The following is a 13,593-nucleotide window of genomic DNA, read 5'->3' as shown; positions in this document are numbered from 1 at the left end:
AGCAGCAGGGATCCAGTAATTCATAGTCCAGCAGATCCGAGTTTAAGGAAAGAATAAATGATCAGACAAAAGGACTTCTTTCAAGGAGGAGATGTAAGGCAAAAGTCTTACTTGCATGTAAAGGTACTCCCAGGTGCTCACACTGCTGCTTCCTCTTTGAGAAGATCTAAAGCTTTAACCCCAGAAGGTGCTTTTCAGAGAAGATAAACGGAGGGAGGGAGAGGAGATGGAGGGGAGAAATGAAACTGCAGCAGTGATGAAGGACTCTTGTCTTTCCTGAGAGCAGGCTGGGGGGGGTGCACATCCTGCTGCTGCAGATGGGGTCTTACGGAGGAGCAGTGGCAGGCAGAGGACGAAGCGCAGTGTGCATGAGCCACAGAAGCAATAGGAACCCTGGGCTGGGATTTGCTGCCTGCTCATCACTAGCTCCTCAGTCCTGCTCCTCATCAGATGTTGCCTCAAGCAGGAGTCACTGAGTGGTTTCCCATGTATGTTTAGTGATGCTTCTGGAAGGAGGGAATTCTCCATCCCAGTTTGAAGTTAGTGTACAAATACCCCATGATTCTGCATAGGTGCCCACGAGGAGTTCCTTCCACGTGTCTCTGCCGCTCTGTAAGTCACCAGCTGAGGACCCAAACTTGGATCTACATTCAAGGCTCTGCCATGTTGACTTCAAACATACTTGGGAAAACTCTGCCCTCACTTCCCCTTTTCACTGCTGCTGAACTTGTGTTGGTGCCGCCAGGGAAGGTTTTGGAACAAGATTAGTTGAAGTAGAGATAAGGGCAATAAAAGTGTGCTGTGACTCTGATAACAAAGCTGGTTCCCATGATAGCAGAGCCTGGCCTGAGCTGTGCTTGCCTTTGTGGTACAGGAGAGGAAGGGCAGCAGGTTAGTGCTGGAGCTGCGTGGAGGCTGCAGCTGAGGTGCTCCATGTGGGTGCTGCGTGGGAGGAAGCTGCTCCAGAGCACGGGGTGAGTAACAGTCATGTTCCTGTGGCGGGGTTAAATACTGCTGAGCTTTGTGACAAGTGCTCAGGGCTCACAGGGTGGAGTTTCTCCACTGCTGCTTAGTGGGTGAAGCAGCATCAGCTGCGCAGTTGCCTGTTGTCTTGGCCCCGGGGGCTCTTGGGTGGTGTGGGCTCTCCTGGGGAGGTGTCTGTCAATCAGAGCCTGTTTCCTGCAGAATCCAAGGTGCTTTAAAGTGCCTTTGAAGGTGTTTTCCACTACAGACCCTGAAACCTGTTTTGCAGGAAGATGCCAGCACCATGTGCCTGGTGATCGCTGCTTGGGCTGTGCACAAGACATGGGTACAGAGGGTGAAGTCAGAGCTGTTTGTTTCCCTGGGTACAGAGGGTGAAGGCAGAGGTGTTTGCTTCCCTGGGTACAGAGGGTGAAGGCAGAGGTGTTTGCTTCCCAGCCAGGGCTGAGCAGGAGGATGGAGCAGGCTGGTGGCCATCAGCTCTGCCCTGTGCCTTGCTCTTGCTCTGGTGAAGAAATCCAGAGCGAATCCTGGGGCTGTGTGTTTGTGAGATGTGTGAGAGCAGGAATGTTCACATCAGGCCTAGGGCATGGCCAGGATGTGCCCCATGCTCTGGGGCAGAGGTGCTCCAGCAGCACCAGCTCCATATGGTGGCTGGTGGCTCCCAGCCCCACCACTCCCTGGGCAGGTCTGGGTGGTGCAAGTGAAGCAGGAAGCTGGTGAGTGGGATGTTTCCTGCTGGGTTCGATTAAGGCCATTTAGCTACAGAGGTGCCTCTTCCCTGAAGCCTTTCTCCAGCCTGAAATGTATAAAATGAAGAATGATGATGTGACCTTTTTCTTTGCAAGCAGCAAACCTTGTGATGGCCCTGGAGCTGGAGGCGTGCCGAGCACAGGCAGGGATTGGGAGCTCCTGTGGTCCATGTGAGGAGGCCAGCGAGGCGGCAGGGATGCTGCAGAGGTTGGGCTCTGCTTGCTGCAGGGCATCATGTTTCCCCTTCTTCCCTTCCCTGGAGCATGGGAACCCCACGTTGAGGTTTGCTCGCTGATGTGGGTGACTCCTGGCTGGAGCTCAGCCCAAGCAGGGGGTCCTACCCTCTGTCCCCCAAGCCCAGCCTCTCTTCCAGGCTGTTCAGTGTTCCCCAGGGCTGGGGTGCAGTGAGGCTCTGGTGCAACTGCTCTCCATGGTCCCTGCCAGGGCTCCAGGCAGGAGCTGCTGCTCTTTGCTGTATCACAATCACTCTTTCCCATAGGATGCAACTCAAAAGGGTCCTCGTGGTGTGGAAATGGAGCTGTGCTGCTCTCCCTGCTGTGTGGGGCCCTGGTTTACTTCTGCTTTGTCCTGCTCAGGCTCCTGAATAATGGAAGGGCTGTAAGCAGATCCGGCCCAGCTCTCCGGTTTCCCCAGGGGAATCATGGAAGCTTGGATCCCCAGCCTCCCCCTGCCCCTCTCCTTGCTAGGGATCCAGTGTAGGGCAGGGCTGTGGGTAAGGTGGTTGGTACCTGCTGTGATTCCCTTGTCCCACCCCAGTGCTCACTCCAGCCCCAGATGGGGGTACCCAAGACCCCATCGTGGTAGGCAAAAGGGGCTGTGTCGTGGCTGTGGATTCCTTTCTCACTATGGGCAGGCTTGTGGAGAGCCTCATGTGCCTGGAGAGGGGCAAATCCTGTCCTGAGATGGCCCATGAAGACCCCAGGGGGATTCTGCTGCACCTCGTGTCAGTGGAGTGTGCTCCCCAAAGGGCAGGGTCTGCAGTGGGGCTGCCAGCTGCACCCATAGGTCCCATGGGGACCCCAGGGCTGCGTTGGGCACTGTGGCTCCAACCCTCCCCTTCCTTCCTGCATGGGTGGGAAGCACTGAGCCCTGGTTCCTGCAGCTGCTGCCGGTCCTTTCCACATCCCCCCCTGAGCCTCACATCCCATCCTTGCCATGTGCAGTCACTGCTGGGGTGTTTCCCAGCTCCCTTGGTTGTCCTGGTGTCACTCAGCCCTTGTCTGGGTGCACATACAGGCCTTGGTGTCCCCATTGAGCTCCCGGGACCCCACGGGCACAGAGCCACCGGCATCCCGTGCTGGGAATTTAAGGATTTAAACATCAAGCACCGTGAGAACAGGGAAAGCCAGTGGATCTGGGAGCCTGCAGATGCCTTTCCCTCTCCTTCCCAACGCCATTACCTGCTTCCTGTTGTACCTTATCTCTCTGCAGCCACCTTTGTCCTTGCAGGTTTGTTTGAGCCGGGCAGTTCCGTCTGAGCCCACAGCGAGCAGCCGGGGCTGGAGGGTGTCCCAGGGTAGAAGACAAAGCCTGGGAAGAGACACTGGGGCCCTTCTGAAGGTAGGAGAGCTCCAGGCCAGGGAACGGGCTCCACACTCTGTGTGGATAATGGGAGGATGGGATGGAGGCAAGGGAAAGGTTTTCCTCTCTGGATGCTGTGGGTGAGTTGTGTTGGAGGGAGCGGAGGAGCTGGTGGGTAACTAACTCATGGGTGCTCCAGGGCCGTGTTCCCATTGCGGGTCCAGAGGAGGGAAGTGATTGAGAGAAATGAGGCTTGGAAGGTGGAGGAGCAGGGGACAAACTGGGCCATGGGAAGGGCTCACATTGGCTGGTGGAGCTGGAAGGGGCTCTGTCCTCAGCCAGGGCTGCGATGCCCGATGCTCCAGCGAGGAGCTGGGATGCGCGGGTCCCCATGAGGGATGCTGCCAGCTCTGGGGGCTGCAGTTCTCGGCTCCTGCCACCTCAGCACAAGGGCTGGAAAAGAGACGGGGGCAGAAAGACCCCACAGCTCCTTGTCACCGGGCTCCCGGCGTGTTCCCACCCCGGTGCCGCCCAAGCGGCAGGTTTCCACCGGGCCCTGGGGGGGTTCTGATGCTGGCAGCGGATGGCTGGGTACAGCCGGTGCCGTCGCAGGGGGAGGCTGAGGCTGCCCCATCCCTCCCGCAGCGGGGCCCGGGACCCTTGGCCCCATCGCACCCGGGTCCCCCCCATCCCTGCGCGGGGCAGCGGCCGCTCCGGACGCTCCTCCTCTGCGGGAGGCCGGCGAGGGCCCGGGGTGGGGCTTTGCCGAGCGAGGAGCCGGAGCGTGGCCGCGCACCCCGTGAGTCTGCGCTGCCCCGGGGGGGTGCTGGGATGGGGCTGCCCCGGGAGGGCTGCGGGGCTGGGGGTCCCCACGCTGTCAGCTCCGGGGACCGGCTCACAGCCGAGTGTCCAAGCAGAGCCCACCCTGTGCTGCGGGGCTGGAGGAGACCTGGGTTGACCTAAAAGCGTTGGAGCCCTGCGCTACTGAGATGGGGCTTTTCCCCCTCCTTCCTCCCTGTGGAGCCGTGGGTGAGCAACGCGATGTGGTGCCCATCAGGCTCCAGCCAGCTGTGGTGTGTCTGGTGCTGGGTTACATCCTGCCCCCGGGTGCGGGTGATCTGGTTGTGATGCACAACCTTCTCCCGTGCCTGTTTCCTCCAGCATGGAAAAGGTGCTTTGGCAGCGGGACACTGAGCGCTGGTTGTTCCCCTCCTCCCCATGCGAGAGCCCTGCTCTGCCCAGTGCCGGAGGAAGCAGCTGGAGCCGCCTGTACACAGGGAGCATCCGGCCCTTTCTCAGGCCTCGTGGGACCGAGGTTGTGTATTTACTCCTTCCCCTTCCCCTCGCTGCTGGACTGAATCACAGCCACTGCGTCACACAGCACCGTGAGGCCGGGAGTCTCCCACTGAACTGGAGGAGTTTGACTGGGGGGCTCTCGGCAGCTCTTGTCCACCAGCACCATGTCCCCCAGAAGCAGGGGAATGGCTTCTGGGAACAGCCCCACTGAGGTGTGGAGCTGTGGGGAAGGTGCGTGAGGTGCTGGGGCAGGAGCAAGGACATGGATGCTGCAGCCCAGGGATGGGGCTGTGGCCCCTGGTTGTGCCCAACTGACTGCGCTGCTTTGTTTCTCTATGGGCCTGTAGGGACAGGCCAAGGGGAATGGCTTTAACCTGCCAGAGGGGAGACTGAGATGAGCTCTTAGGCAGAAGCTCTTCCCTGTGAGGGTGCTGAGGCGCTGGCACAGGGTGCCCAGAGAAGCTGTGGCTGCCCCATCCCTGGCAGTGTTCAAGGCCAGGTTGGACACAGGGGCTTGGAGCAAGCTGCTCTAGTGGAAGGGGTCCCTGCCCGTGGCAGGGGTTGGAGCTGGAGGAGCTTTAAGGTTCCTTCCAACATAAAACTGCTCTGGGATTGCATGATGTGAGGAGCGGCCCTGGGTGAAGCCCAGCCCTGGTTCAGGAGAGCTTTCCCCATGGTTTATGGCATGGCTTGGAAGGACTTTCCCTCCACGTTTGCACTCAAAGGTACTTGGACCTGACAGGCTGATGTGCTGTGAGCACCCAGCTGGGGTTGCCCTGCTCGCTCCGTCTCCAGTTCCTCCTCTTCCAGCTCATATTTATAGTGGAAAAACCCCAGGCGAGCACAGCAGCCAAGCCCCTGCTGCAGGGCAAAACACCTCAAGGGCCGTGTGGCTTCCTTGAAGGCGGCTCCCCCACGGTGGGGACGGGTTCCTTGCCCAGCCAGGACAAGGGGGCAGGCAGGAGGGGCTGCGGGAGCTGCTTTGTCCTTGCGCTGCAGGAAGCGCCTTTCCCAGGGCTCCGTGCCAGGTCCCGAGGTCTCGGTGAGCGCTCCCGAGGGCCGCCCTGACCCCAAACCCTTCCCCGCTGTGTGCGATGCCTGCGTTTCCCTTGCCTCCAGCTCCGGGTGCTGTGTGGGTGCTGCGGGGTGCGTTTTGTACCTGGTTGTGTTGGGGTGTGTTCCCCCCCCCACTGCCCGCTCAGCAGGGATGGTGCAGGACGGTACCAACTGTGCCCTATGGCTGCTGCTGGGATCACCCCTGGGGTGCACCCAGGAGCTGTCCCCCCTGCCCCATGAGCCCTGGCCTGATGCGCCCTTTCCTCGCGCAGGTCTCGGTGTGCCCGGTGCTATGCGATGCTCCCTGAAGCGCTCCCTCTCGGCTGCGCTCGCAGCCTCCTTCCTCCTCCTCCTCTTCCTCTACGGGGGCAGCCGGCAGGAACAGGATCCCCCAGAGGTGAGTCCCACACCAGTGATGTCCCACGGGCGCATCCGCCATCCCCGCCTGCCCCACACGGACCCCAACCTCTGCTCCCTGCTTTGCACCCCATCACCCCCACCCCAGCTCTGTCTCCTCCTCTCCCTGGCGTTGCCCAGGGCAGGACAGGGGCTCCCCTGTTGTCACTGCCCCGTGCTCACGGGTGTCCGTGGTGCTCTGGGCTCTGACCTGGCTGCCTGCGGCTCCCACCCAGGTGGAGCTCGGGGCCTTGGCCCCAGACGCGGTCCTGCAGCTGCTGCAGCCGGAAGGAGCCCAGCGCATCCTCAGGGACATGGGCGGCCTCTCTGCACTCCACAACGTCTCCTACCACCTCCTGGCTGGCTCCCTGTCACCCCACAAAAGTGAGTGTCCCCGGGACCCCCAGCACGGACCTGCCCCATCGCTGCTGCCGCTGGGCAGGGGCGGCCCTGCTCCAGCCTGTTTTGAGGGGGCACACCTGCCCATACCTCCCCAGCCAACCTTTGCTGCTCTCTTTGTCAAGACGGAGGGGTAGAGGAAGGTCCGTGTGCTCCAAGCATGGCCCCTGCTCCTGCACATTGGGTCTGGGGTGACTGCAGGCGTTTGCGTTTCCCAGGTCTCTGCTGGGACGGTGGCTGAGATCCCCTCTCCCTGGGCTGAGCTCCAGTCAGGAAGGTGGAGGTGGTGGGACCCAACTGTGGGGATAATCATGCAGTGTGGGAGATGTTGATCGAGCTCTTTGGTGCATGAGAAGCATTTCCCATGCAGACACCTTGGGGCAGCCCCACATGAGCCTGGGCTGAAACCAGAGGCTCAATATGGGCCAGGGGCTGCACAGAGGAGCTGCAGGGAAGCTGTGGGGAGGGAAGGGGTGATCTCATCCTGGTGAGGCTGTATCCACGAGTTTTGGAGTCGGGTAGGGATGTGCAGCCGTTCCACGAAGCCATCCCTCCCCGCACGATGCCTCTGCTCTGCTCCTCCCCACCTTTGCCTTTGTAAAGGTGTTTTCCCCCAAATATTTCCTCTTCAGAGGAGCCCTGGTTTCTCATCCTGTGCCCCCCCTGCCATTTGGGTGCCTCCCAAGATGCTGGAGGCTTCAGCTTCAGAAAGGATCTACCAGCCTTGACCTGGGGCCATTGTGGGTTGGGCATGGAGAGGGCTTTTTGGAGCCCCCTCGCCGTGGCACATCCCAGGTCCATCCCCAGCCTGCCAAAGCCCTTCCTTTGCCTTGCAGAATTCCTGGCGGTGGGATTGGCATCGGTGCAGCGGCCGCGTGGCTACTACCTCCCGGCCACGCTCCAGTCCCTCTTCAAGCAGTCGACAGAGGAGGAGCTGCAGGAGATGGTGGTGGTGGTGCACTTGGCTGACGCCGACCCCACGTGGAACGTGCGTGTGGCCGCCAACATCGCCACCAGGTTTGCTCAGCACATCCTCCTGGGCCGGCTCCTGCTCATCCACGCTCCCCACGAGTTCTACCCCACCCTGGAGGGCCTCAAGAGGAACTTCAATGACCCGGAGGAGCGGGTGAGGTTCAGGTCCAAGCAGAACGTGGACTACGCTTTCCTGCTCGCCTTCGCCGCCAACCTCTCCTCCTACTACCTGATGATCGAGGATGACGTGTGGTGCGCCAAGTCCTTCCTGATGGCCATCCGCAAGGCTCTGGCTTCCCAGGAGGGCTCCAACTGGGCCACGCTGGAGTTCTCCAAGCTGGGCTACATCGGGAAGCTCTACCGCTCCAGTGACCTTCCTCGCCTGGCTCGCTTCCTCCTCCTCTTCTACCAGGAGATGCCCTGCGACTGGCTGCTGGTGCACTTCCGCCTCCTGCTCACCCAGAAGGATGCTATCCGCTTCAAGCCCTCCCTCTTCCAACATATGGGCCTCTACTCCTCCTTCCAGGGCACCGTCAACAGGCTGGAGGATGACGACTTCCAGGCTGATGCCATGGACCTGCCGGACAACCCTCCAGCGGCCTTGTTCACCACCATGTCTGTCTTTGAGAACTACGAGCCCCTCAAGGCCTACAGCACCGCCGAGGGGTACTTCTGGGGGAAGGACCCAGCAGCCGGCAGCACCTTCTCCATCGTGTTCCAGCAGCCGGCCCGTGTCACCCGTGTCCGGGTGCGCACCGGCTCTGCCGAGCGCCGGGGGGACATCCTGCACGCCGGGGTGCTGGAGCTGGGCCGGCGGCGCCGCGACGATGGCCGGGACTGCTCTGCCTACATCATGGTGGGCATCTTCGAGAAGGGGAGCTGTGAGCGGCGGGGGCTGGAGAGGGGCGTCCCAGGGCCTGTGGAGTGTGTTAGGATCCGGGTGACCCGGGACCAGAGCGAGTGGCTCATCATCCAAAGCATCGAGATCTGGACCGCGGCGGGCACCTGACCGTGGAGGAGGCAGGTTACAAACGTCAGTGCAGTTTTGTACTCAGAGGTTCCTTGGTTTCCCTGCTCCCTTTTTTTTTGGATGAGGAATTAAATTATTGGCTCCTGCTGGCGCCTGTGTCCAGAGGGATGTGGGATGGGAGCAGGAGCAGGGCCCCCAGGCTGAGCCTGGGTGCAGGGTGAGGGGAGCAGAAGCTCCATGAGGAAGGATGGGGTAGGGGACAAAGGCAATCATCTGATGAAGAAGCCACAGCTAACCAGGCAGTGGCACCTCCTGCAGCCTCTCCACACCATTCCCTCCCCACCTGAGTTTTCTACCCCACCAACCACCTGCAGGTTTTCCTCTCTTATCCCATTTTCCAGCTGTTCCTGGGGGGTTCAGGGATATTGCTCAGCAAACCCTTCACCCTCCAGGATCAGGGGCATAGGGCAAGAACCTGGCCACTGGTGGTCACCCATGTCCCAGTGGTGGTCAGGGGGCACCAGCCACCAGATGGACCCATCGCACCAGTACAACAGCTCCCATCCAGCCCCAGTCGTGCTGTTCAGACCCTTCCAATAGACTTTTCCCTCTTGGAGGAGGGAAACCAGGGACCACCCTGTGTCCACAAGGGATTCACACCGAGAAAGAAGGACAGAGAAAATGGGGCTTTCTTAAGGGAGAGAAAGGTCCAACCATTGAGCCCATGGAACAAGGACGTGTAAAGCAAAACATGACCCCAGTATGATGTGAAGCTGGAGCAGCCACTCAGTGCTGGAGCCCCAGACCTGCTGGGATGGGACCTTTCCCTGAAAAACCAGCCAGCCAGGTAACAGAGTTTTGTCTGCATTTAATACAGAGATGCTACATGATGATCTCCAGCACCTTCCTGACATTGTCAATGTTCTCAGTGGGACCAATATACACACGGCAGAATCACTTCAGTTTCCTCCACACAGCCCAGGTCCAGTCAAGAGCTCGTGGGAGTGCCTGGAGCAGTACAAGTGTTCCCTTCCCAGGGCCCCAAGACCCAGAGGAGTGTTTACAGTGCTCCTGCAGAGACTTTGCTCAGGACACGAGTGCTCCTGACGATGCTGTGAGAGCATCAAGGGTTACCAGTGTGGGTGCAATGAAAAGCCTTCTCCCCAGTATGTTTTTATCCCTTGCTAAAGCAGGAAAAAAAAAACATGTAAGTCAACCTTTTACCTGTTGGTCTCTTACTTGTGAAGGTACTCACCAGTGCTGTGATCACCTCCTATGCAGAAGCAAGCTGCAGTCTCAGTTATGCTGGTGTAAATCTGGACACACTCCACTGAAGAGAGTGGAAATGCCCTCTGTTTACACCAGGGTAAGCAGCTGACCCCGGGCAGGGAACCCCCTCCTCTTCCTTCCAGTACAACACACTCATCTCAGCACCAGGACGCCCAGTTAACATTGGTGCAAACTGGAAGAGGAGGAGGAGGCTTCTTTGTCCTGGAGAAGCGCCACTAACTTATCCCACATAAAAATTAGCCCACTGTCTTTATCCCAGGAAGACTCAGCTGGGTTCCAACACTGTATGGAGACCTCTGTCTCCAACACAGGGGTGGGATGATGGAGACTGGAGCTGCAGTGTCTGCTCGAGTCAGCCTATGCATCCAACCATGTACATGCAGCCACGATGAGCACAGACCTCAGCCAGGCAAGGGGTCAGGAGCCTCTGGGCTGAGGGGTGAAGGGACAAAACCATTTTGGTCTGTTGCTCTCCATGAAGATGGTAAATCAGAGAGGGTTAAAGCTTTCAACCACCACAGGGTCCTGGAGGATGACCTGCTGTCCGTCTCGAACAGCAGAGCTGCCCTGGCTCTTGGGAAGTGGTGCTCAGCAAAGATCTAGCTCAGCATCTTGTGGCGGTCAAAAACTGTCTTCCTCTGCTCCTGCACTTGGCGCTTCCAGCGCTGCTGGGCCCCCTCCACCCTCTCCAGCACCGTGTTGGCTCTGGCCCCAGATGGGGTGAGGGCTGCAGCCAAGGAGCGAGCATCCTGCAAGGGAAGGAAACAATGAAGGAGATCAAGGCATGGGCAGTCCCAGCACAGGAGGTTGCTGGAGTGGGGCCAGAGAAGGGCAATGGAGCTGGTGAAGGGCCTGGAGCACAAGAAACATGCACCAGCAGCACAGCCTCACCTCATTCTCCTCCTCATTGTGCAGGGGCTGGGTATAAGCATCTGGCTTCCGGATCAGAGGGTCCACCAGCACAAGGAAAGCCATGTACAGCAGCAATGCTCCCACCACAGACAAGTAAATGATGATGATCACCTGCAGTAAAAGACAGCAGGGAGGAAAAGAATCAGTATATAGGTGAGAAGCAGCACAGAGGCCAAGAAGCTCCTTTCACAGCTGCCTCGGATGCTGGGTCTCCTCTCTCATTCTGATTTTGCTCACTAGAAAGTCCCCTGCACTTGCAGCAAGTGCTGATGAGACACAAGTGCCACAATGTGCTGCTCCTCCCTGCACTGTGCCAGTTCAGGACACATGCTGCATGTGAAAGGAGCCCAACAGGATGTGCCCCTGCTCAGAGGTGCTTGTCACTGTCACGCATCCTCAGCAAGAAACCCTTGCTCCCGTGCAGCCTGCTCCTCCCTGCCAGGAGCCCTCCTGGCTCGCACATGGTGCCCCTGGCACTACCACCATGGTTTTATTTCCCCTTCCTGGGCTCTTCTCCAGGCACCCACCAGTGTGGCTGTGCCTGGGCTGGCGTGGCATGGCAGGGAGAAGGAGCCAGCCACAGGGAGCAGAGCCATGATTACCTTGATGGTGGTGGTGCTGCGCTCCTCGTACTTGCACTCACACAGGAGGCAGTAGGCCTCCACATCATTCCCTGGCACTGGCATTGGCTCCACAACATGCAGGCAGTTGCTGCAACACAGAGAACCCAAAATCAGCAGCAGGCCAAGCTGCAAGCAATGCTCTGGGGAAGCACACTGGGGTGACTTTCCCTGTGTCCCAGCTTTCCCATCAGGCTGATAACACAGATCCGGGTTTGAGTTCCCTTCACAGCTCAGCTAATTCCTGGCACAGACTGTCCAAGCACCTTCTGCAGGGATCTGGTCCTGGTGAAAGGAACAGGAGGGTACACCCTGTATCTGCTGAGAGCTGTGCCTTAAGGAATCACACCCCCAGATTCCTCAGTCTCTGTTCAAAAAGTGCTCCTTGCCTGGGCTGAACATCCCCTACCAACAAAACCAGCTTCCCCTGCAAATGGAAGGCAGGGAATCACTTCCCCAGCGCCAGCTGGACACTCGGGAGCATTGGTTTTCACGGACTGAACCCACACCAACTCACCAGTCCTTCTGTGACACATTCTTGTTGTAAATGTGCCCGCTGATGTTCCGGTACGGGGGGCAGATGCACTTGCAGCGGATGTCCTCTGAGCTCTGCACAACACGAGGAGGTGCTGTCAGTGAGGTGCGGGGACATTTCTGTGCCCTCAGCACCCGGCCGGTGGGAGAAGGCAAAACGTTCTCCAAGAGGACCTCACACCACGTCTCTTCTTCCTGCACTGCTGCGTTCACCTCAAGAACTCCACAGTTAACCCGCCTGCCCAGGCACCAAGTACTTTTCATACACATTCTAAAGTGCAAGCTCCAAAACCCAGCAGAAGGCACAGCAGAGGCCACTGCCATCAAGAACACACCTCAGCCCTCCCTGTCTTTGTGAAACCCTGTTGCTTCTCCGCTGCTTTTGCTCCTGTCGCACTGCCCGCACGGGTCAGGGTGTGTCTGAAGCAGGTCACTCACCTTGCTGCCTAGTGCCGGAGGAGGAAGTATGCAGCAGAGCAGCACCAGCAGCAGCACGGAGCTCGCACACCTGGGGCTGCACTGGGCAAACATCATGGAAGCCTGAGGAAACAGAAAGTCACATCCAGGACAGAGGATCTCAACTGAACGCAGCCGTAAAGAGTTAACTGGAGCTTTCTTTTTGTGCTCCTCTTTGCCTAGGAGGTAGAAATATATCCCTGAATCAAGGCAATGATGTCAGTGAGAAAACTCCCGGAAACACTTTACACAGGTGCCAAGAAACACTCCCATTGAATAAGCTTCCACCTTCTAGAGCCACACATCCCAACTACAGCAGTCCTGCAGCAAGTATTGCTGACCCCCTTACACAGTGACTTCTGCAAGTCCCCAGCACCCTACTGTATTTTGCATATGCAAAATGCACAGATAAGGCTGTTCAGAGACGTGTGTCTGAATTCAAAGGAGTATGAGCCTGTTTCCTTTGCCACAATAGCAGACTTAGTCTCCACAAGGCTGCAGCCCCATGCATGAGGGCAGCACAAAAGGCAGCTGTCCCCAGGGTGGCATCAATCCTGGTGTGCTGAAAAGCCACCTCAGCACAGCTTTACTCAGGGAAGGTAATAAACACCTTCATTAATCAGCTCTGTAGGGCACGGGTAATCCCACAGCTCACTCCAGGCTATTTTCTACTGGCTCGCATGATCCCATGAGTATTTCCATCACTGGAATATTCCACCACTGTTTGCTATACTCCTGTCAACATCAAAAATGATTATTATGGATTGGAAACACCAAGTTCCCTTTCTTCTTTAGACAAAACACCAGCCACCTGTAACAAGCTGATCTGCCAAACCCCATCAAAATGCATTCCAGCCTTATCAGCTTATCACAGGGTTTCTTAACCCTCTGCACCCCAGTCAGAACCATAGGATCATAGAATAGTTAGGGCTGGAAAGGACCTTAAGATCATCCAGTTCCAACCCCCCTGCCATGGCCAGGGACACCTCACACTAAACCATGGCACCCAAGGCTCTGTCCAACCTGGCCTTGAACACTGCCAGGGATGGAGCATTCACACCTTCCCTGGGCAACCCATTCCAGTGCCTCAGCACCCTCACAGTAAAGAACTTCTTCCTTAGATCCAATCTAAACTTCCCCTGTTTCAGTTTGAACCCGTTACCCCTTGTCCTGTCACTGCAGTATCTAATGAAGAGTCCCTCCCCAGCATCCCTATAGGCCCCCTTCAGACACTGGAAGCAGCTCTGAGGTCTCCACAGAGCTTCTCTTCTCCAGGCTGAACAGCCCCAACTTTCTCAGCCTGTCTCCACACAGGAGGTGCTCCAGCCCCTGATCATCCTCGTGGCCTCCTCTGAACTTGTTCCAACAGTTCCATGTCCTTTTTATGTTGAGGACACCAGAACTGCACACAATGCT

General features: G+C 58.1%; 2 protein-coding genes across 4 annotated transcripts; one reads left to right on the top strand and one right to left on the bottom strand.

Annotated features, from left to right (window-relative positions):
- The first annotated feature begins 1,773 nt into the window (after positions 1 to 1,773).
- LOC130607401 (alpha-1,6-mannosyl-glycoprotein 4-beta-N-acetylglucosaminyltransferase-like) lies at positions 1,774 to 8,470 on the top strand. 3 transcript variants are annotated; one of them, XM_057424464.1, is made up of 5 exons: positions 1,774 to 1,941; positions 3,205 to 3,315; positions 5,901 to 6,025; positions 6,261 to 6,408; positions 7,260 to 8,470. In XM_057424464.1, the coding sequence occupies exons 3-5, from the start codon at positions 5,921 to 5,923 to the stop codon at positions 8,402 to 8,404; spliced, it is 1,398 nt and encodes a 465-aa protein (XP_057280447.1). In that variant the 5' UTR covers positions 1,774 to 1,941; positions 3,205 to 3,315; positions 5,901 to 5,920; the 3' UTR covers positions 8,405 to 8,470. The 3 variants fall into 3 exon arrangements, with proteins under 3 accessions (XP_057280447.1, XP_057280446.1, XP_057280448.1); XM_057424463.1 differs by having other exon boundaries at positions 3,187 to 3,315; XM_057424465.1 differs by lacking the exons at positions 1,774 to 1,941; positions 3,205 to 3,315 and adding an exon at positions 4,014 to 4,075.
- Positions 8,471 to 9,217: 747 nt separating this feature from the next.
- Positions 9,218 to 12,508, bottom strand: TMEM9 (transmembrane protein 9). Its single transcript, XM_057424484.1, has 5 exons — positions 12,160 to 12,508; positions 11,705 to 11,796; positions 11,170 to 11,278; positions 10,547 to 10,678; positions 9,218 to 10,404 (listed from the first exon to the last, which is right to left on the bottom strand). The coding sequence occupies exons 1-5, from the start codon at positions 12,253 to 12,255 to the stop codon at positions 10,255 to 10,257; spliced, it is 579 nt and encodes a 192-aa protein (XP_057280467.1). The 5' UTR covers positions 12,256 to 12,508; the 3' UTR covers positions 9,218 to 10,254.
- Positions 12,509 to 13,593: the final 1,085 nt, after the last annotated feature.

The sequence above is a fragment of the Pezoporus wallicus genome, unplaced genomic scaffold (genome assembly GCF_028554395.1).
Source record: "Pezoporus wallicus isolate ANWC-B61680 ecotype Strahan unplaced genomic scaffold, APGP_CSIRO_Pwel_v1 contig_9123, whole genome shotgun sequence".
NCBI lineage: Eukaryota > Metazoa > Chordata > Aves > Psittaciformes > Psittacidae > Pezoporus > Pezoporus wallicus.
Note: the sequence above shows the minus strand (reverse complement) of the source record. Positions and strands in the feature narration are given on the sequence as shown.

Bases quoted from the DNA above. Each gene is read 5' to 3' on its own strand.
- LOC130607401 (XM_057424464.1), top strand. From the start codon at position 5,921: ATGCGATGCTCCCTGAAGCGCTCCCTCTCGGCTGCGCTCGCAGCCTCC. The intron at 6,026-6,260 runs GTGAGTCCCACA...GCTCCCACCCAG, and splicing joins AGGAACAGGATCCCCCAGAG to GTGGAGCTCGGGGCCTTGGC. The intron at 6,409-7,259 runs GTGAGTGTCCCC...TTTGCCTTGCAG, and splicing joins CTCCCTGTCACCCCACAAAA to AATTCCTGGCGGTGGGATTG.
- TMEM9 (XM_057424484.1), bottom strand. From the start codon at position 12,255: ATGATGTTTGCCCAGTGCAGCCCCAGGTGTGCGAGCTCCGTGCTGCTG. The intron at 11,279-11,704 runs GTGAGTTGGTGT...TCTGTGTTGCAG, and splicing joins AATGTGTCACAGAAGGACTG to CAACTGCCTGCATGTTGTGG. The intron at 10,405-10,546 runs GTGAGGCTGTGC...CTTCCCTTGCAG, and splicing joins ACAATGAGGAGGAGAATGAG to GATGCTCGCTCCTTGGCTGC.